This window comes from Bombina bombina, chromosome 7, assembly GCF_027579735.1.
Source record: "Bombina bombina isolate aBomBom1 chromosome 7, aBomBom1.pri, whole genome shotgun sequence".
Classification (NCBI taxonomy): Eukaryota; Metazoa; Chordata; class Amphibia; order Anura; family Bombinatoridae; genus Bombina; species Bombina bombina.
In genome coordinates this window covers 433,987,634-434,011,864 of record NC_069505.1, presented here as the reverse complement: position 1 = coordinate 434,011,864, position 24,231 = coordinate 433,987,634, and the positions used below count along the sequence as shown (strand labels likewise).

The window sequence follows — 24,231 nt, the reverse complement described above, 5'->3', positions numbered from 1 at the left end:
TACTGCATTTAAGGCTTTACTACATTACTTCAGTATTAGCAGCATTTTCTTAGTCAAATTCCATTCCTTAGAAAATGATTTTACTGCACATACATTAATAAGCCTGATACCAGTCACTTTTACTGCATTTAAGGCTTTACTTACATTACTTCGGTATCAGCAGTATTTTCTTAGTCAATTCCATTCCTTAGAAAAATATTTTACTGCACATACCTTAGTTGCAGGAGACCCCGCACGCCATTCCCTTTCTGAAGTTACCCCACTCCTCAGAATGTGCGAGAACAGCCAGTGGATCTTAGTTACTTCTGCTAAGATCATAGAAAACGCAGGCAGATTCTTCTTCCAAATACTGCCTGAGAAAAAAACAGCACACTCTGGTGCCATTTAAAAATAACAAACTTTTGATTGAAGAATTAATTAAGTATAAAACACCACACTCCTCTCACGACCTCCATTTATGTTGAGGGTTGCAAGAGAATGACTGGATATGACATGTGAGGGGAGGAGCTATATAGCAGCTCTGCTGTGGGTGATCCTCTTGCAACTTCCTGTTGGGAAGGGAATATATCCCACAAGTAATGGATGATCCGTGGACTGGATACACTTAACAAGAGAAAAACCCACTAAATTACAGAAAATAAAAAAAAAATACAAAAAGTTTAAACTAATTACACCTAATCTAAGCCCCTAATAAAATAAAAAAGCCCCCCAAAATAATAAAATTCCCTACCCTATACTAAATTACAAATAGGCAACAAAGTTTCACAGTTCAATCAATAGGATTTCAGAGAGAGAGAGAGATGATATGTAAAATTTAAAATATCATTTTATTGAATTCGTTAAAACAGACCTGGCACAGCACATAGAAATCCCCACTGCTGACGCGTTTCCTGCCTCACGGGCAGTTCATCAGAGCATACAGAGATCACCTGAAGCTGCTATTTTACACATACAGGTACACCAAGAGAGACCAATCACATAGAAGCTAGGTGAGTGCAGAAGACACCCACCCTTTAACTCCTTCCATTCCATTAACATATTGTACATTATTTGAATGTGACCGAACCAATTGGGTTCCTAAGAAATGACAGCACAAAAAATACAAAATAAAGAACAAAGTTGATTCAAAATAAAAAAATCGAATGTTTAGAATAAGCTCTGATTTGGGAACATTTTAAATCGTAACAATTTATCTATAGTAGTTACGCCTATAATCTGATGTTTCAAAATTGCTAAAGTTAAATAATAATGATAAAAATAAAAATAAAAGTGAGTTAACCCATTACTGTTAAAGTATATAAGATAAATGCAAAATGTTAACTAAAGGTCATCACCAGGACTGTGTCAGTCAAAAAATGAACAAAGAAAAAATTAAATAAATAACTTTAAGCAAATGATTAAGCCAACTATTCAATGTTTGATTACATATTCCTGAAAAGGCACATACCAAGGTAGCATTACTTTTGAATTAGAAAGACACTAAATTCTGAAATTGCATAAATTGTAGAAAGTATGTAAAAGATATCTTTACAAGGGGTCAGACTGGACAAAATAACACCTTATCTTTCTACAGTCTATAATCTATAAATGTAAATCAGCTCCTATCTATGAAAAGTTTGACATCGCTAATTTTATTTATTCCCAATGGATGACCTGTTTTTAAGGTGTGAATCCAAAAGATTTCTCTTTTTGATAAGGCCTGATATCTATCTCCTCCTCTAGCTCCCAGTGTGACTTGCTCAATCCCCTGAAAAAGAAAGTGAGCAAGTCCATTGGTATGTGTGAAAAAATGTTTTGCAACTGGAGTCTTTGGAACCTCTGCTTCCAATGACAGAAGATGCTCTCTTATACGATCTTTGAGATTCCTTGAAGTAAGGCCAACGTATTGAAAATTGCAAAATGAGCAAGTTATGAGATAAATTACATACACAGTATTACAATTAATCGATTCTCTTATTTTATAGGAAATCCCAGTCTGCATAGATATGAAACTATTACCTACAAGTGCATAGTCACAGCACTTGCATGGTTTAGTACCGCATTTGTGAAAGCCGATATTAGTTGGTAACCAATTATTTTTTGTATTCTCCCTGGTTTTGATTTTGGAAGAGAAATTCTTTCTTATTTTGTCACCTATGGTATCAGATCTGCTAGCAACAAAGTTACAATTACCAGATATCAACCTGAGATCAGCATCTCTCTCCAGCAATGGTAATCTTGTTTTGATTATATTGCAGATATCTCCAAACTGTCTACTATATTTGGTGACAAAATTAATACCTTTTTTTTGGTTCAATCCCTGATCAGAATTAGGAGTAATACGATCTTGTAGTAATTTATTTCTATCAAAGCTTGACACCAAATTAGACTGTTTTTTTAGGGACTCTAAATCATAACCTCTGGCTACCAAGCGCTCTGTTAAGTCATTGGCATGTTTCCAATAATCACTTAGATTAGTACAGTTGCGTCTAAGTCTAATATATTGGCCCTTTGGTATCCCCTTTTTTAAATGTTTGGGATGGGAAGAGTCTGCCCTAAGAATAGTGTTGCCACTTATTTCTTTCCTATATGATTCTGTAAATATTGTTTGACCATCATTCCTAAGGTATATATCAAGATAAGGAATGCTACTGTGGTATGCACTGAACGTGAACCTGAGATTGCCATCATTAGAATTAAGATAGTCTATAAAATGATTTAGTTCTCCCTCAGTGCCATCCCACACCAGCAAAATATCGTCTATATACCTGGTATACATCTTAATATTGTTATTAAAGATGTTACTTTCACTGAAAATCTTTAGAATTTCAAAATTTGCCAAATAGAGATTTGCATACGAGGGGGCAAATTTTGCCCCCATCGCAGTACCCCTAAGTTGAATGAAAAATTCTCCATTGAAAATGAAAAAGTTTCTGTTCAATAGAAAAGATGTAGCCATTAGAATAAATTCTATCAAATCAGCATCATACCCAGAATATCTCTCCAGCATTTTTTTCATGGCATTTAGCCCCAGATTGTGCGGAATACATGAGTATAAAGAGATTACATCGATGGTAACAAAAAGAAAACTCTTTTTCCACTCAAAATTTTGAATCAGCCTGATCAGATGTTTTGTATCTCTTAGAAACCCAGGTAGCGATTGCACAATTGGTTGTAATTGGGCATCAACCCATTGACCTAATTTCTCCCCCAGGGAGCCAATCGCAGAAATGATTGGTCTCCCTGGGGGATTCACCAAAGATTTATGTATCTTAGGTAGAAATTTGAAAACCGGTACTCTTGGGTTCTCAACAAAGACAAAATCACATGTTTTGGTAGTGAGTATGGAGTTCTCCAGCCCCAGATCCAAAAGATGTCTCAATTCTTTCTGGAATTTGTTTGTAGGATTAAATGTCATTTTTTTATAAGTATTGATGTCATCCAATTGCCTATAGGCTTCTTTTAAATAATCAGTTTTATCTAAGACCACAATGGATCCCCCTTTATCTGAGTCAACAATCACTATATCTTGATTATTTTTTAAATTCATTAATGCCTGTGTCTCTTTATTACTTATGTTTTTATAAGTGTGTTTGCCTGTCTTTTCATTATCAATTACTTTCTCTGATAGAGAGATAAGGTCTTGTTCCAAAATAGAGTGGAAAAGCTCAATGACATCATTTCTAGCATTCACTAGATAAAAAACACTAGGTTTCGACTCTTTAATCAAGCATTGTTTTGTATAGCTACCAGTATCTAGATCAACATCTTGTAGCTCACACAAAGACACTATGTCACAAAGATCTTTAAAATTACATGTGTCATTGACTGTAATAGCGTCTTTCCGTGTGCCACTAGGCTGATCATCAGTGCCTAGGTTTCTAAAATGTTTAGTTAGAGTAATTTTGCGGACAAATTTATTAATGTCCAACATTGTTTCAAATAAGTTGAAATCCCTAGTTGGTGAGAAACCCAGTCCTTTGCTTAATACAGAGATTTCATTAGGATCCAGTGTAGTTGATGACAAATTGATTATTTGTCGTTTTTGTTGGAGACTTTACAGTGTTTAACACAGAAGACTACGAATTTTATATGGCTGCATTTAATGACAAACACAGGAGAGAGAGATTTGAACAGTTACTTAAAGGCACAGCACATAATGAGAGTAAACCTGATTTGGGAACTTTTTTTTGCCAACAAGGAAAGGACACATATCAAGGAATTAAAACTCTGGTGGGACATAGAATTCTTAGAACAATATCTGGAAGAGAAAAGAGTCCCAGAGGTTTGAGAATGAAAAAGTTTCCGGCATTTCATAGGGAATACCCAGAATTCATGTCTACATTGAATGAATCTCTATCAGATTGCTCCCTAATACTAATGGAGAAATTGGTGAAGTTCAAAAAAGAACAAAGAGAAAACATACTAGTTGAAATAGAATCTATGGATAAACAATTGGAGTTATTCAAGGATGATGAAAAACTAATACCCTATCAAAATCAACTAGATGAGACTCTGGAGAAATTGAGTGTGGAGTTGTCAGACCACAAATATAAAAAATATGAAAGAGACTGCAAAGATTATGAACTGGGTATAGTATACAGCTGGAATACTGAGAGGAAGATGCGAAGAAATAAGAATAATAAGCAGAAAAATTTCAACCAAAATAAAAATAAAGATAAGAACCCAAGGAAAGTCACTTTTTCAAGCTTTGAAAGTACAGCAGGCTTAAGTGAAACTAATACAAGCTCATCCTCAACGATTGCAACAGATCCAGCTGTTCCTACTACTTCCACACCGATCAGAACATCCGCAGATACTGATTCTAAATTGGGAGCTAAGCCAAAAAACGGGGAGAATCCAGTGATCAACAACAAAAAAGAAAAACAAAAAGAAAAACCAGAGGAGAATTCAGCACCGGGACTAATGATACCCAGGTACCCGAGTCGACGCACACAATGGAAGAAGAAAAACAACAAAAACGACAAATAATCAATTTGTCATCAACTACACTGGATCCTAATGAAATCTCTGTATTAAGCAAAGGACTGGGTTTCTCACCAACTAGGGATTTCAACTTATTTGAAACAATGTTGGACATTAATAAATTTGTCCGCAAAATTACTCTAACTAAACATTTTAGAAACCTAGGCACTGATGATCAGCCTAGTGGCACACGGAAAGACGCTATTACAGTCAATGACACATGTAATTTTAAAGATCTTTGTGACATAGTGTCTTTGTGTGAGCTACAAGATGTTGATCTAGATACTGGTAGCTATACAAAACAATGCTTGATTAAAGAGTCGAAACCTAGTGTTTTTTATCCAGTGAATGCTAGAAATGATGTCATTGAGCTTTTCCACTCTATTTTGGAACAAGACCTTATCTCTCTATCAGAGAAAGTAATTGATAATGAAAAGACAGGCAAACACACTTATAAAAACATAAGTAATAAAGAGACACAGGCATTAATGAATTTAAAAAATAATCAAGATATAGTGATTGTTGACTCAGATAAAGGGGGATCCATTGTGGTCTTAGATAAAACTGATTATTTAAAAGAAGCCTATAGGCAATTGGATGACATCAATACTTATAAAAAAATGACATTTAATCCTACAAACAAATTCCAGAAAGAATTGAGACATCTTTTGGATCTGGGGCTGGAGAACTCCATACTCACTACCAAAACATGTGATTTTGTCTTTGTTGAGAACCCAAGAGTACCGGTTTTCAAATTTCTACCTAAGATACATAAATCTTTGGTGAATCCCCCAGGGAGACCAATCATTTCTGCGATTGGCTCCCTGGGGGAGAAATTAGGTCAATGGGTTGATGCCCAATTACAACCAATTGTGCAATCGCTACCTGGGTTTCTAAGAGATACAAAACATCTGATCAGGCTGATTCAAAATTTTGAGTTTATTCCGCACAATCTGGGGCTAAATGCCATGAAAAAAATGCTGGAGAGATATTCTGGGTATGATGCTGATTTGATAGAATTTATTCTAATGGCTACATCTTTTCTATTGAACAGAAACTTTTTCATTTTCAATGGAGAATTTTTCATTCAACTTAGGGGTACTGCGATGGGGGCAAAATTTCCCTCAGTATGCAAATCTCTATTTGGCAAATTTTGAAATTCTAAAGATTTTCAGTGAAAGTAACATCTTTAATAACAATATTAAGATGTATACCAGGTATATAGACGATATTTTGCTGGTGTGGGATGGCACTGAGGGAGAACTAAATCATTTTATAGACTATCTTAATTCTAATGATGGCAATCTCAGGTTCACGTTCAGTGCATACCACAGTAGCATTCCTTATCTTGATATATACCTTAGGAATGATGGTCAAACAATATTTACAGAATCATATAGGAAAGAAATAAGTGGCAACACTATTCTTAGGGCAGACTCTTCCCATCCCAAACATTTAAAAAAGGGGATACCAAAGGGCCAATATATTAGACTTAGACGCAACTGTACTAATCTAAGTGATTATTGGAAACATGCCAATGACTTAACAGAGCGCTTGGTAGCCAGAGGTTATGATTTAGAGTCCCTAAAAAAACAGTCTAATTTGGTGTCAAGCTTTGATAGAAATAAATTACTACAAGATCGTATTACTCCTAATTCTGATCATGGATTGAACAAAAAAAAAGGTATTAATTTTGTCACCAAATATAGTAGACAGTTTGGAGATATCTGCAATATAATCAAAACAAGATTACCATTGCTGGAGAGAGATGCTGATCTCAGGTTGATATCTGGTAATTGTAACTTTGTTGCTAGCAGATCTGATACTATAGGTGACAAAATAAGAAAGAATTTCTCTTCCAAAATCAAAACCAGGGAGAATACAAAAAATAATTGGTTACCAACTAATATCGGCTTTCACAAATGTGGTACTAAACCATGCAAGTGCTGTGACTATGCACTTGTAGGTAATAGTTTCATATCCATGCAGACTGGGATTTCCTATAAAATAAGAGAATCGATTAATTGTAATACTGTGTATGTAATTTATCTCATAACTTGCTCATTTTGCAATTTTCAATACGTTGGCCTTACTTCAAGGAATCTCAAAGATCGTATAAGAGAGCATCTTCTGTCATTGGAAGCAGAGGTTCCAAAGACTCCAGTTGCAAAACATTTTTTCACACATACCAATGGACTTGCTCACTTTCTTTTTCAGGGGATTGAGCAAGTCACACTGGGAGCTAGAGGAGGAGATAGATATCAGGCCCTATCAAAAAGAGAAATCTTTTGGATTCACACCTTAAAAACAGGTCATCCATTGGGAATAAATAAAATTAGCGATGTCAAACTTTTCATAGATAGGAGCTGATTTACATTTATAGATTATAGACTGTAGAAAGATAAGGTGTTATTTTGTCCAGTCTGACCCCTTGTAAAGATATCTTTTACATACTTTCTACAATTTATGCAATTTCAGAATTTAGTGTCTTTCTAATTCAAAAGTAATGCTACCTTGGTATGTGCCTTTTCAGGAATATGTAATCAAACATTGAATAGTTGGCTTAATCATTTGCTTAAAGTTATTTATTTAATTTTTTCTTTGTTCATTTTTTGACTGACACAGTCCTGGTGATGACCTTTAGTTAACATTTTGCATTTATCTTATATACTTTAACAGTAATGGGTTAACTCACTTTTATTTTTATCTTTATCATTATTATTTAACTTTAGCAATTTTGAAACATCAGATTATAGGCGTAACAACTATAGATAAATTGTTACGATTTAAAATGTTCCCAAATCAGAGCTTATTCTAAACATTCGATTTTTTTATTTTGAATCAACTTTGTTCTTTATTTTGTATTTTTTGTGCTGTCATTTCTTAGGAACCCAATTGGTTCGGTCACATTCAAATAATGTACAATATGTTAATGGAATGGAAGGAGTTAAAGGGTGGGTGTCTTCTGCACTCACCTAGCTTCTATGTGATTGGTCTCTCTTGGTGTACCTGTATGTGTAAAATAGCAGCTTCAGGTGATCTCTGTATGCTCTGATGAACTGCCCGTGAGGCAGGAAACGCGTCAGCAGTGGGGATTTCTATGTGCTGTGCCAGGTCTGTTTTAACGAATTCATTAAAATGATATTTTAAATTTTACATATCATCTCTCTCTCTCTCTGAAATCCTATTGATTGAACTGTGAAACTTTGTTGCATATTTGTTGATATTTAATACGAGTTCAGGAGAGCTCTAACAGTTCTAACATAGGACAGCATACGTCACAGCTACTCACCTGTTGAAATTAACAGTGAAGTATACACAGCGTTCATGCCGGAGGGCAGACGGTTTACTAAAAAGTACATCTGAGTCATTTGTATCTGCTACCAAGCTGAACTGTCTGAAATATACAGCTATCGATTGACACCGGAGTGGTAAGCACGCTGTTTATGCATATTATAAGTCTGAAGTGTATATTATAGGAACGGTTCTTTTTTACCTGTAAACTCTGTGATTTCCGCACTTGTTGGGGCCTCTAATGAGGGGTTGTTCACAAGAGTCATATGGACACTATTATCGCACTGTATTAGTCGAACACAACATCTTGAAATATTGTTGCAAATAAATTACAAATAGCCCTTAAAATGGCTTTTTGCAGGGCATTGCCCCAAAGTAATCAGCTCTTTTACCTGTAAAAAAAGAAATACAACCCCCCAACATTAAAACCCACCACCCACACACCCAACCTTACTCTAAAACCCACTGAATCCCCCCTTAAAAAAAACATAACACTAACCCCTTGAAGATCACTCTACCTTGAGCCGTCTTCACCCAGCCGGGCAGAAGTCTTCATCCGATCTGGGCACAAGTGGTCCTCCAGCCGGGCAGAAGTCTTCATCCAAGCGGCATTTTCTATCTTCTTCCATCCGACGAGGAGTGGCTCCATCTTGAAGACATCCGACGCGGAGCATCCATCCAGACCGACGACTACCCGACGAATGAAGGTTCCTTTAAATGACGTCATCCAAGATGGCGTCCCTTGAATTCCGATTGGCTGATAGGATTCTATCAGCCAATCGGAATTAAGGTAGGAATAGGATTCCAATCAGCCAATAGAATGCAAGCTCAATCCTATTGGTTGATTTGTATTTACTTTAACTAGGTAGCTATTAAATAGTTATTAACTATTTAATAGCTATTATACCTAGTTAAAATAAATACAAAGTTGCCTGTAAAATAAAAATAAATCCTAAAATAGCTACAATGTAACTATTAATTATATTGTAGCTATCTTAGGCCTAGATTTGGAGTTCGGCGGTAAAAGGGCTGTTAACGCTCCGCGGGCTTTTTTCTGGCCGCACCATAAATTTAACTCTGGTATCGAGAGTTTAATCAAATGCTGCGTTAGGCTCCAAAAAAGGAGCGTAGAGCATTTTTACCGCAAATGCAACTCTCGATACCAGAGTTGCTTACGGACGCGGCCGGCCTCAAAAACGTGCTCGTGCACGATTCTCCCATAGGAAACAATGGGGCTGTTTGAGCTGAAAAAAAACCTAACACCTGCAAAAAAGCAGAGTTCAGCTCCTAACGCAGCCCCATTGTTTCCTATGGGGAAACACTTCCTACGTCTGCACCTAACACCCTAACATGTACCCCGAGTCTAAACACCCCTAACCTTACACTTATTAACCCCTAATCTGCCGCCCCCGCTATCGCTGACCCCTGCATATTTTTTTTAACCCCTAATCTGCCGCTCCGTAAACCGCCGCAACCTACGTTATCCCTATGTACCCCTAATCTGCTGCCCTAACATCGCCGACCCCTATATTATATTTATTAACCCCTAATCTGCCCCCCTCAACGTCGCCGACACCTGCCTACACTTATTAACCCCTAATCTGCCGAGCGGACCTGAGCGCTACTATAATAAAGTTATGAACCCCTAACCCGCCTCACTAACCCTATCATAAATAGTATTAACCCCTAATCTGCCCTCCCTAACATCGCCGACACCTACCTTCAATTATTAACCCCTAATCTTCCGATCGGAGCTCACCGCTATTCTAATAAATGTATTAACCCCTAAAGCTAAGTCTAACCCTAACACTAACACCCCCCTAAGTTAAATATAATTTTTATCTAACGAAATAAATTAACTCTTATTAAATAAATTATTCCTATTTAAAGCTAAATACTTACCTGTAAAATAAACCCTAATATAGCTACAATATAAATTATAATTATATTATAGCTATTTTAGGATTAATATTTATTTTACAGGCAACTTTGTAATTATTTTAACCAGGTACAATAGCTATTAAATAGTTAAGAACTATTTAATAGTTACCTAGTTAAAATAATAACAAATTTACCTGTAAAATAAATCCTAACCTAAGATATAATTAAACCTAACACTACCCTATCAATAAAATAATTACATAAAATACCTACAATTACCTACAATTAACCTAACACTACACTATCAATAAATTAATTAAACACAATTCCTACAAATAAATACAATTAAATAAACTAGCTAAAGTACAAAAAATAAAAAAGAACTAAGTTACAGAAAATAAAAAAATATTTACAAACATAAGAAAAATATTACAACAATTTTAAACTAATTACACCTACTCTAAGCCCCCTAATAAAATAACAAAGCCCCCCAAAATAAAAAATTCCCTACCCTATTCTAAATTAAAAAAGTTACAAGCTCTTTTACCTTACCAGCCCTGAACAGGGCCCTTTGCGGGGCATGCCCCAAGAAGTTCAGCTCTTTTGCCTGTAAAAAAAAACATACAATACCCCCCCCCCAACATTACAACCCACCACCCACATACCCCTAATCTAACCCAAACCCCCCTTAAATAAACCTAACACTAATCCCCTGAAGATCTTCCTACCTTGTCTTCACCATCCAGGTATCACCGATCCGTCCTGGCTCCAAGATCTTCATCCAACCCAAGCGGGGGTTGGCGATCCATAATCCGGTGCTGAAGAGGTCCAGAAGAGGCTCCAAAGTCTTCCTCCTATACGGCAAGAAGAGGACATCCGGACCGGCAAACATCTTCTCCAAGCGGCATCTTCGATCTTCTTCTATCCGGAGCGAAGCGGCAGGATCCTGAAGACCTCCAGCGCGGAACATCCATCCGGACCGACGACTGAACGACGAATGACTGTTCCTTTAAGGGACGTCATCCAAGATGGCGTCCCTCGAATTCCGATTGGCTGATAGGATTCTATCAGCCAATCGGAATTAAGGTAGGAATTTTCTGATTGGCTGATGGAATCAGCCAATCAGAATCAAGTTCAATCCGATTGGCTGATCCAATCAGCCAATCAGATTGAGCTCGCATTCTATTGGCTGTTCCGATCAGCCAATAGAATGCGAGCTCAATCTGATTGGCTGATTGGATCGGCCAATCGGATTGAACTAGATTCTGATTGGCTGATTCCATCAGCCAATCAGAAAATTCCTACCTTAATTCCGATTGGCTGATAGAATCCTATCAGCCAATCGGAATTCGAGGGACGCCATCTTGGATGACGTCCCTTAAAGGAACAGTCATTCGTCGTTCAGTCGTCGGTCCGGATGGATGTTCCGCGCTGGAGGTCTTCAGGATCCTGCCGCTTCGCTCCGGATGGAAGAAGATCGAAGATGCCGCTTGGAGAAGATGTTTGCCGGTCCGGATGTCCTCTTCTTGCCGGATAGGAGGAAGACTTTGGAGCCTCTTCTGGACCTCTTCAGCACCGGATTATGGATCGCCAACCCCCGCTTGGGTTGGATGAAGATCTTGGAGCCAGGACGGATCGGTGATACCTGGATGGTGAAGACAAGGTAGGAAGATCTTCAGGGGATTAGTGTTAGGTTTATTTAAGGGGGGTTTGGGTTAGATTAGGGGTATGTGGGTGGTGGGTTGTAATGTTGGGGGGGGGGTATTGTATGTTTTTTTTTACAGGCAAAAGAGCTGAACTTCTTGGGGCATGCCCCGCAAAGGGCCCTGTTCAGGGCTGGTAAGGTAAAAGAGCTTGTAACTTTTTTAATTTAGAATAGGGTAGGGAATTTTTTATTTTGGGGGGCTTTGTTATTTTATTAGGGGGCTTAGAGTAGGTGTAATTAGTTTAAAATTGTTGTAATATTTTTCTTATGTTTGTAAATATTTTTTTATTTTCTGTAACTTAGTTCTTTTTTATTTTTTGTACTTTAGCTAGTTTATTGAATTGTATTTATTTGTAGGAATTGTGTTTAATTAATTTATTGATAGTGTAGTGTTAGGTTAATTGTAGGTAATTGTAGGTAGTTTATTTAATTAATTTATTGATAGGGTAGTGTTAGGTTTAATTATATCTTAGGTTAGGATTTATTTTACAGGTAAATTTGTTATTATTTTAACTAGGTAACTATTAAATAGTTCTTAACTATTTAATAGCTATTGTACCTGGTTAAAATAATTACAAAGTTGCCTGTAAAATAAATATTAATCCTAAAATAGCTATAATATAATTATAATTTATATTGTAGCTATATTAGGGTTTATTTTACAGGTAAGTATTTAGCTTTAAATAGGAATAATTTATTTAATAAGAGTTAATTTATTTCGTTAGATGTAAATTATATTTAACTTAGGGGGGTGTTAGTGTTAGGGTTAGACTTAGCTTTAGGGGTTAATCCATTTATTAGAATAGCGGTGAGCTCCGATCGGAAGATTAGGGGTTAATAATTGAAGGTAGGTGTCGGCGATGTTAGGGAGGGCAGATTAGGGGTTAATACTATTTATGATAGGGTTAGTGAGGCGGATTAGGGGTTAATAACTTTATTATAGTAGCGCTCAGGTCCGCTCGGCAGATTAGGGGTTAATAAGTGTAGGCAGGTGTCGGCGACGTTGTGGGGGGCAGATTAGGGGTTAATAAATATAATATAGGGGTCGGCGGTGTTAGGGGTAGCAGATTAGGGGTACATAGGGATAACGTAGGTGGCGGCGCTTTGCGGTCGGAAGATTAGGGGTTAATTATTTTAAGTAGCTGGCGGCGATGTTGTGGGGGGCAGGTTAGGGGTTAATAAATATAATACAGGGGTCGGCGGGGTTAGGGGCAGCAGATTAGGGGTACATAAATATAACGTAGGTGGCGGTCGGCAGATTAGGGGTTAAAAATTTTAATCGAGTGTCGGCGATGTGGGGGGGCCTCGGTTTAGGGGTACATAGGTAGTTTATGGGTGTTAGTGTACTTTAGGGTACAGTAGTTAAGAGCTTTATGAACCGGCGTTAGCCAGAAAGCTCTTAACTCCTGCTATTTTCAGGCGGCTGGAATCTTGTCGTTAGAGCTCTAACGCTCACTTCAGAAACGACTCTAAATACCGGCGTTAGAAAGATCCCATTGAAAAGATAGGCTACGCAAATGGCGTAGGGGGATCTGCGGTATGGAAAAGTCGCGGCTGAAAAGTGAGCGTTAGACCCTTTAATCACTGACTCCAAATACCAGCGGGCGGCCAAAACCAGCGTTAGGAGCCTCTAACGCTGGTTTTGACGGCTACCGCCGAACTCCAAATCTAGGCCTTAGGGTTTATTTTATAGGTAAGTATTTAGTTTTAAATAGGAATAATTTAGTTAATAGTAATATTATTTTGATTTATTTAAATAATATTTAAGTTAGGGGGGTGTTAGGGTTAGGGTTAGACTTAGGTTTCGGGGTTAATAACTTTATTATAGTGACGGCGGCAGATTAGGGGTTAATACATTTAATAGCCTATGTGGGTTATGGCGGTTTAGGGGTTGATACTTGAATAGGTTAATTGCATTGTGGGCTATGACGGTTTAGGGGTTAATAATTTAGTTATTACTTGCGGTGTGGGTTTGATGGCGGATATCGGGGTTAATAGTTTAATTAGGCTTATTGCATTGTGGGGGGTTGTTGGTCTAGGGGTTAATACATTTATTATTAGTAGTGAGAGGGGGGATTGCGGATATAGGGGTTTTACGTGTCTGGCTTATTTTGGGAGGCATGTTAGACTGTTACGGGAGATTTGATATTTCCTTTACTTTTCTCAGGCGCCGGTAGTTTCTAAAGGCCGTAAGTTACTAGCGACTCCAGAGATTTGTATTTATGCTTATTTCTGGACATCGCTAGTTTATCAGACTTACGGCACTTTATGAACTGCCGGTGGGGTATATGTAATACCCCGATGTGCGAGGTGAAATTACGGGCGGCGCAGGTTCCCACGCTTGCGCCAAAACCTGCGCCGTATGTGATCGCGCCTGTGAAGTGTAAATGTTGTATAGTGAGTAGCTTGTTTAAAATCCTATGGTAAAAATTAAATGTTGTATAGTGAGTAGCTTGTTTAAAATGCTTTGGTAAAGAGTAAAAGTTATATAATGAGTAGCTAGTTTAAAATGTTTTGGTAAAGACAATGGGGGGTAGTTATCAAGCCATCTACTTTACCTGCCTTCGCCGGTTCAATACGCCCGCCTAAGCTCGCCTACCATCGCCGCCGCGGACCTTCAAAATTTCACCTAAGTTATCAAAAAAGCTGTCAAAAACCCGCGCACCAAGTACGGGGCGATGAGCAGAGGACTGTGATAGTTATCACTCATCCGATCTCGCTGCTCTTCGGCTTTTTGACAGCTTTATTGATACCCCTGTCACTAAGCACCCACACTAACTACACTGTTCTACCCCCTATACCGGCGCCCCCGGAGCCCCCACAACTCAATAAAGTTATTAACCCCTAAACCGCCGCTCCTAGACCCCGCCGCAACTCTTATAAATGTATTAACCCCTAAACTGCCGCTCCTGGACACCGCCGCCACCTACATTATACCTAGTAACCCCTATCCTGCCCCCCTATACTGCCGCCACCTATAATAAAGTTATTAACCCCTATCCTGCGGATCCTGGACCTCGCCGCAACTAAATAAATAGTTTAACCCCTAAACCGCTGCTCCCGGACCCCTCCACAACCTATATTAAACTTATTAACCCCTAATCTGCCCCCCTACACCGTCGCCATCTATAATAAATTTATTAACCCCTATCTTGCCCCCCCTACACCGCCGCCACTGTAATAAAATTATTAACCCCTAAACCTAAGTCTAACACTAACCCTAACACCCCCCTAACTTAAATATTAATTAAATAAATCTAAATAATATGTCTCTTATTAACTAAGTTAATCCTATTTAAAACTAAATACTTACCTTTAAAATAAACCCTTATATAGCTACAATATAAATAATAATTTTATTGTAGCTATTTTAGGATTTATTTTTATTTTACAGGCATCTTTCAATTTATTTTAACTAGGTATAATAGCTATTAAATAGTTATTAACTAGTTAATAGCTACCTAGCTAAAATAAAGAGAAATAGATAGCAACAATATAATTAATAATTACATTGTAGCTATTTTAGGATTTATATTTATTTTACAGGTAACTTTGTATTTATTTTAGCTAGTTAGAATAGTTATTAAAGTTACAAAAAAGTTAAAAAAAATAAAAAAAATAAGTTACAAACATTTCAAATATATTACAACAATTTTAAGCTACTTACACCTAATCTAAGCCCCCTAATAAAATAACAAAGCCCCCCAAAATAAAAAAATGCCCTACCCTATTCTAAATTAAAAAATTACCAGCTCTTTAACCTTACCAGCCCTTAAAAGGGCCTTTTGCGGGGCATGCCCCAAAGAATTCTGCTCTTTTGCCTGTAAAATAAAAATACAACCCCCCCAACATTAAAACCCACCACCCACATACCCCTAATCTAACCCAAACCCCCTTAAATAAACCTAACACTACCCCCCTGAAGATCATCCTACCTTGAGTCGTCTTGAGATTGAGATTGCATTCTATTGGCTGTTCCGATCAGCCTATAGAATGCAAGCTCAATCTGATTGGCTGATTGGATCAGCCAATCGGATTGAACTTCAATCTGATTGGCTGATTCAATCAGCCAATCAGATTTTTCCTACCTTAATTCCGATTGGCTGATAGAATCCTATCAGCCAATCGGAATTGAAGGGGCGCCATCTTGGATGACGTCCCTTAAAGGAACCTTCATTCGTCGTTAGTCCATCGGGGAAGAAGGATGTTCCGCGTCAGCGGGATGAAGATGGATCCGGAAGAAAGAAGATTGAAGATGCCGCTTGGAAGATGACATCGCCCGGTTGGAAGACCTCTTCAGCGCCACCTGGATGATGACTTCATCAGATGGAAGACTTCTTCAGTGCCCCTTGGATGATGACTTCTGCCGCTCCGGATCTCCTCTTCGGTTCCATCGGTGGTCGGCTGGCTGAAGACGACTCAAGGTAGGATGATCTTCAGGGGGGTAGTGTTAGGTTTATTTAAGGGGGGTTTGGGTTAGATTAGGGGTATGTGGGTGGTGGGTTTTAATATTGGGGGGGTTGTATTTTTATTTTACAGGCAAAAGAGCAGAATTCTTTAGGGCATGCCCCGCAAAAGGCCCTTTTAAGGGCTGGTAATCTAAAAGAGCTGGTAACTTTTTAATTTAGAATAGGGTAGGGCATTTTTTTTATTTTGGGGGGCTTTGTTATTTTATTAGGGGGCTTAGATTAGGTGTAAGTAGCTTAAAATTGTTGTAATATTTTTGAAATGTTTGTAACTTATTTTTTTTATTTTTTGTAACTTAGCTTTTTTTATTTGTTGTACTTTAGTTAGTTTATTTAATTGTATTTAATTGTAGTTATTTGTAGCTAATTTATTTAATTAATTTAATGATAGTGTAGTGTTAGGTTTAATTGCAACAGGTTAGGATTTATTTTACAGGTAATTTTGTATTTCTTTTAGCTAGGTAGTTATTAAATAGTTAATAACTATTTAATAACTATTCTAACTAGCTAAAATAAATACAAAGTTACCTGTAAAATAAATATAAATCCTAAAATAGCTACAATGTCATTATTAATTATATTGTAGCTATCTTAGGGATTATTTTACAGGAAAGTATTTAGTTTTAAATAGGAATAATTTATTAAAGTATAGTGTAGTGTTAAGTGTAATTGTAACTTAGGTTAGTTTTTATTTTACAGGTAAATTTCTCTTTATTTTAGCTAGGTAGCTATTAAATAGTTAATAACTATTTGATAGCTATTGTACCTAGTTAAAATAAATTGAAAGATGCCTGTAAAATAAAAATAAATCCTAAGATAGCTACAATATAATTATTATTTATATTGTAGCTAAATTAGGGTTTATTTTAAAGGTAAGTATTTAGTTTTAAATAGGATTAACTTAGTTAATAAGAGACATATTATTTAGATTTATTTAATTAATATTTAAGTTAGAAGGGTGTTAGGGTTAGTGTTAGGTTTAGGGGTTAATAATTTTATTACAGTGGCGGCGGTGTAGGGGGGGCAAGATAGGGGTTAATAAATGTATTATAGATGGCGACGGTGTAGGGGGGCAGATTAGGGGTTAATAAGTTTAATATAGGTTGCGGCGGGGTCCGGGAGCGGCGGTTTAGGGGTTAAACTACTTATTTAGTTGCGGCGAGGTCCGGGATCCGCAGGATAGGGGTTAATAACTTTATTATCGGTGGTGACGGTATAGGGGGGCAGGATAGGGGTTAATAGGTATTATGTAGGTGGCGGTGGGCTCCGGGAGCGGCGGTTTAGGGGTTAATAGGTATTATGTAGGTGGCGGTGGGCTCCGGGAGCGGCGGTTTAGGGGTTAATCCGTTTATTAGAGTGGTGGTGGGCTCCGGGAGCGGCGGTTTAGGGGTTAACATATTTATTATAGTGGCGGTGGGCTCCGGGAGCAGCGGTTTAGGGGTAATAACTTTATTTAGTTGTGGCGGTTTAGGGGGGGGACAGATTAGGGGTGTTTAGACTCGGGGTACATGTTAGGGTGTTAGGTGTAGACAGCTCCCATAGGAATCAATGGGATGTCTGGCAGCAGCGAACATGAACTTTCGCTATGGTCAGACTCCCATTGATTTCTATGGGATCCGCCGCCTCCAGGGCGGCGGTTTGAAAACCAGGTACGCTGGGCCGGAAAAGTGCCGAGCCTACCTGCTAGTTTTTGATAACTAGCAAAAGTAGTCAGATTGTGCCGCACTTGTGTGCAGAACATCTGGAGTGACGTAAGAATCGATCTGTGTCCGGCGGATCGAAGCTTACGTCACTAAATTCTACTTTTGCCGGTATCTAGGGCTTGATAACTAAGGCGAATCAGCCTCGCCACAAATACGCTGCAGAATTCCAGCGTATTTGAGGTTGACAGCTTGATAACTAGGGGCCTAAATGTTGTATAGTGAGCAGCTTGTTTAAAATCCTAAGGTAAAGAGTAAAAGTTGTATAGTGAGTAGCTTGTTTAAAAGCCTATGGTAAAAATTAAATTGATAGTGAGTAGCTTGTTTAAAATCCTATGGTAAAAATTAAATGTTGTATAGTGAGTAGCTTGTTTAAAATGCTTTGGTAAAGAGTAAAAGTTATTTAGTGAGTAGTTTGTTTAAAATGCTTTGGTAAAGAGTAAAAGTTATATAGTGAGTAGCTTGTTTAAAATCCAGATAAAACTTGTAGAAGAATTTTAAATCTCTGCTGGTGCAGATTTAAGGAATTTTTGATACAAAGTAGATTATAAAATATCACTGTCTCTCGCTCACCTCAATTTCACTTTCACTCGCCGTGTCTAGGTTCAGGTCTGGTCGGAAGGGATTTGCGCCTTTGCACATCTGTACTCTTAAAATTTTTTCTTCACATTATAAGGAAATAAGCACATAATTAGGAACAATGTTATAATATTTATTTAATTAATTAAAATCAAACCAACAGCAAGGTCTTCGGTGTGCCAGAGACCTTTTCGTGCTGCTGGGGCACTTACCTTGGGGTTTGTGACTTTGCTCAGTGTAGAAGGTCTCTCTCCTCAATATAATCTCTTGGGCAATAATACCATAGCTATAAACATCACCTTTTTGTGAGACGCCATCATCTCGCAGATGTTCTGGGGGAGTCCACAAGTCTGAGACAAAACAATAAGACATGAGACATTTACAGAACGTTGTCTGTATTATTAGAATAGTAGTTACACTGGTGTTTAGAGACGTCTAAACCTCTCAGATCTGGTAAGATGATCTAAAATGATTTTCCAGCACTGTGAGATCCCTAGTGAAATTCTTAAATGGCAGATTTCGCTATAGTTCTCTAAGGGGCGTTCCATAGTTCTGTATGTAAAAGAAAGACAAGCCCAGTGCAATATAACACTGCATGACATGACAGTTCTGTTACACTTTGTGCTTTGTATTTTATATCACTTTACACTTCAGATTACATTTTTATTACATTTAAACTTTGCAGTGTATTTAGGATTGTAACTTTAACAGATTCAGAGCATGCTTTGTATATTTATGTGTATATTTTACAAATCGTATTGCACTCTGTATTTCTTGTATTAAAATAAAACTGAAAAACTGACAGTTTCATTACCGTTTAAGGGCCGATCAGCAAAACTTCTCTAGTGTGGAGAGAAACTATTAGATGTGAGCAAAGGTGAAAATTCTATTCAGACAAATTTTTCGGAATGAATACTCAGGGAAATAAATGTTCATTAAACTAATGTAAATTTTCCAAAGTTACAGGTGAAAAAGTTTACCTGTAGCTTTATACTGACCTTTAGCATGCTGGAGAGCCGCACTAACCTGCGCCTCTTCTTCAAAGGGCCCCAGACACACTAATAAGAGGCTTAGAGCAGCGTCTCCCAAGGCCTGCACTAAAGAATCTTCCCCTGTAGTGCAAGACATGGGAGCCGCTGCGCTAAGCCTCTTATTAGCATGGCCGGGGCTCTGTGAAGAAGAGGAGTGAGTAAGCGCAGCTCACCAGCATGCTAAAGATAAGTATTTAACCATGTTAAGGAAATTAATGAACACTGATTTATTTTATCAGTATTTATTTGTTTTGATTACATTTTGGGGCGCATTCATTTAGCTATTGGTTTAGCATTCATTACGAAACAAATGCACCTGCCTAGAAATTATAGTGCAGACTTTACAGGGGCTAAACTCAATGAATTCTATAAGAAAAACATAATTTATGTAAGAACTTACCTGATAAATTAATTTCTTTCATATTAGCAAGAGTCCATGAGCTAGTGACGTATGGGATATACATTCCTACCAGGAGGGGCAAAGTTTCCCAAACCTTAAAATTCCTATAAATACACCCCTCACCACACCCACAATTCAGTTTAACGAATAGCCAAGAAGTGGGGTGATAAGAAAAAAGTGCGAAAGCATATAAAATAAGGAATTGGAATAATTGTGCTTTATACAAAAAAATCATAACCACCACAAAAAAGGGCGGGCCTCATGGACTCTTGCTAATATGAAAGAAATGAATTTATCAGGTAAGTTCTTACATAAATTATGTTTTCTTTCATGTAATTAGCAAGAGTCCATGAGCTAGTGACGTATGGGATAATGACTACCCAAGATGTGGATCTTTCCACGCAAGAGTCACTAGAGAGGGAGGGATAAAATAAAGACAGCCAATTCCTGCTGAAAATAATCCACACCCAAAATAAAGTTTAATGAAAAACATAAACAGAAGATTCAAACTGAAACCGCTGCCTGAAGTACTTTTCTACCAAAAACTGCTTCAGAAGACGAAAATACATCAAAATGGTAGAATTTAGTAAAAGTATGCAAAGAGGACCAAGTTGCTGCTTTGCAAATCTGATTAACCGAAGCTTCATTCCTAAACGCCCAGGAAGTAGAAACTGACCTAGTAGAATGAGCTGTAATCCTTTGAGGCGGAGTTTTACCCGACTCGACATAGGCATGATGAATTAAAGATTTCAACCAAGATGCCAAAGAAATGGCAGAAGCTTTCTGGCCTTTTCTAGAACCGGAAAAGATAACAAATAGACTAGAAGTCTTTCGGAAAGACTTAGTAGCTTCAACATAATATTTCAAAGCTCTAACAACATCCAAAGAATGCAACGATTTCTCCTTAGAATTCTTAGGATTAGGACATAATGAAGGAACCACAATTTCTCTACTAATGTTGTTGGAATTCACAACTTTAGGTAAAAATTCAAAAGAAGTTCGCAACACCGCCTTATCCTGATGAAAAATCAGAAAAGGAGACTCACAAGAAAGAGCAGATAATTCAGAGACTCTTCTGGCAGAAGAGATCGCCAAAAGGAACAAAACTTTCCAAGAAAGTAATTTAATGTCCAATGAATGCATAGGTTCAAATGGAGGAGCTTGAAGAGCCCCCAGAACCAAATTCAAACTCCAAGGAGGAGAAATTGACTTAATGACAGGTTTTATACGAACCAAAGCTTGTACAAAACAATGAATATCAGGAAGATTAGCAATCTTTCTGTGAAAAAGAACAGAAAGAGCAGAGATTTGTCCTTTCAAAGAACTTGCGGATAAACCTTTATCTAAACCATCCTGAAGAAACTGTAAAATTCTCGGAATTCTAAAAGAATGCCAAGAAAAATGATGAGAAAGACACCAAGAAATATAAGTCTTCCAGACTCTATAATATATCTCTCTGGATACAGATTTACGAGCCTGTAACATAGTATTAATCACAGAGTCAGAGAAACCTCTTTGACCAAGAATCAAGCGTTCAATCTCCATACCTTTAAATTTAAGGATTTGAGATCCTGATGGAAAAAAGGACCTTGCGACAGAAGGTCTGGTCTTAGCGGAAGAGTCCACAGATGGCAAGAGGCCATCCGGACAAGATCCGCATACCAAAACCTGTGAGGCCATGCTGGAGCTATCAGCAGAACAAACGAGCATTCCTTCAGAATCTTGGAGATTACTCTTGGAAGAAGAACTAGAGGCGGAAAGATATAGGCAGGATGATACTTCCAAGGAAGTGATAATGCATCCACTGCTTCTGCCTGAGGATCCCGGGATCTGGACAGATACCTGGGAAGTTTCTTGTTTAGATGAGACGCCATCAGATCTATTTCTGGAAGCTCCCACATTTGAACAATCTGAAGAAATACCTCTGGGTGAAGAGACCATTCGCCTGGATGCAACGTTTGGCGACTGAGATAATCCGCTTCCCAATTGTCTATACCTGGGATATGAACCGCAGAGATTAGACAGGAGCTGGATTCCGCCCAAACCAGAATTCGAGACACTTCTTTCATAGCCAGAGGACTGTGAGTCCCTCCTTGATGATTGATGTATGCCACAGTTGTGACATTGTCTGTCTGAAAACAAATGAACGATTCTCTCTTCAGAAGAGGCCAAGACTGAAGAGCTCTGAAAATTGCACGGAGTTCCAAAATATTGATCGGTAATCTCACCTCCTGAGATTCCCAAACTCCTTGTGCCATCAGAGATCCCCACACAGCTCCCCAACCTGTGAGACTTGCATCTGTTGAAATTACAGTCCAGGTCGGAAGCACAAAAGAAGCCCCCTGAATTAAACGATGGTGATCTGTCCACCACGTTAGAGAGTGTCGTACAATCGGTTTTAAAGATATTAATTGAGATATCTTTGTGTAATCCCTGCACCATTGATTCAGCATACAGAGCTGAAGAGGTCGCATGTGAAAACGAGCAAAGGGGATCGCGTCCGATGCAGCAGTCATAAGACCTAGAATTTCCATGCATAAGGCTACCGAAGGGAATGATTGTGACTGAAGGTTTCGACAAGCTGAAATCAATTTTAGACGTCTCTTGTCCGTCAAAGACAGAGTCATGGACACTGAATCTATCTGGAAACCCAGAAAGGTTACCCTTGTCTGAGGAATCAATGAACTTTTTAGTGAATTGATCCTCCAACCATGATCTTGAAGAAACAACACAAGTCGATTCATATGAGATTCTGCTAAATGTAAAGACTGAGCAAGTACCAAGATATCGTCCAAATAAGGAAATACCACAATACCCTGTTCTCTGATTACAGACAGAAGGGCACCGAGAACCTTTGAAAAAATTCTTGGAGCTGTAGCTAGGCCAAACGGCAGAGCCACAAACTGGTAATGCTTGTCCAGAAAAGAGAATCTCAGGAACTGATAATGATCTGGATGAATCGGAATATGCAGATATGCATCCTGTAAATCTATTGTGGACATATAATGCCCTTGCTGAACAAAAGGCAAGATAGTCCTTACAGTTACCATTTTGAACGTTGGTATCCTTACATAACGATTCAATATTTTTAGATCCAGAACTGGTCTGAAGGAATTCTCCTTCTTTGGTACAATGAAGAGATTTGAATACAACCCCATCCCCTGTTCCAGAACTGGAACTGGCATAATTACTCCAGCCAACTCTAGATCTGAAACACAATTCAGAAATGCTTGAGCTTTCACTGGATTTACTGGGACACGGGAAAGAAAAAATCTCTTTGCAGGAGGTCTCATCTTGAAACCAATTCTGTACCCTTCTGAAACAATGTTCTGAATCCAAAGATTGTGAACAGAATTGATCCAAATTTCTTTGAAAAAACGTAACCTGCCCCCTACCAGCTGAGCTGGAATGAGGGCCGCACCTTCATGTGGACTTAGAAGCTGGCTTTGCTTTTCTAGAAGGCTTGGATTTATTCCAGACTGGAGATGGTTTCCAAACTGAAACTGCTCCTGAGGATGAAGGATCAGGCTTTTGTTCTTTGTTGAAACGAAAGGAACGAAAACGATTATTAGCCCTGTTTTTACCCTTAGATTTTTTATCCTGTGGTAAAAAAGTTCCTTTCCCACCAGTAACAGTTGAGATAATAGAATCCAACTGAGAACCAAATAATTTGTTACCCTGGAAAGAAATGGAAAGTAGAGTTGATTTAGAAGCCATATCAGCATTCCAAGTTTTAAGCCATAAAGCTCTTCTAGCTAAAATAGCTAGAGACATAAACCTGACATCAACTCTGATAATATCAAAAATGGCATCACAGATAAAATTATTAGCATGTTGAAGAAGAATAATAATATTATGAGAATCATGATCTGTTACTTGTTGCGCTAAAGTTTCCAACCAAAAAGTTGAAGCTGCAGCAACATCAGCCAATGATATAGCAGGTCTAAGAAGATTACCTGAACACAGATAAGCTTTTCTTAGAAAGGATTCAATTTTCCTATCTAAAGGATCCTTTAAACGAAGTACCATCTGACGTAGGAATAGTAGTACGTTTAGCAAGGGTAGAAATAGCCCCATCAACTCTAGGGATTTTGTCCCAAAATTCTAATCTGTCAGACGGCACAGGATATAATTGCTTAAAACGTTTAGAAGGAGTAAATGAATTACCCAATTTATCCCATTCTCTGGAAATTACTTCAGAAATAGCACT

The 24,231-nt window shown here is 37.9% G+C and overlaps 1 protein-coding gene across 1 annotated transcript in view; it reads right to left on the bottom strand.

Moving 5' to 3' along the window:
* The window catches only part of GUCY2C (guanylate cyclase 2C), a 262,021-nt gene that overhangs the window by 112,092 nt on the left and 125,698 nt on the right, over positions 1 to 24,231 (bottom strand). Inside the window, exons 18-19 of the mRNA XM_053689439.1 lie at positions 18,803 to 18,940; positions 18,585 to 18,673 (exon numbers count right to left, since the gene is read on the bottom strand). Coding sequence (XP_053545414.1) covers positions 18,585 to 18,673; positions 18,803 to 18,940 — 227 coding nt within the window. The remainder of the gene's footprint in view (positions 1 to 18,584; positions 18,674 to 18,802; positions 18,941 to 24,231) is intronic.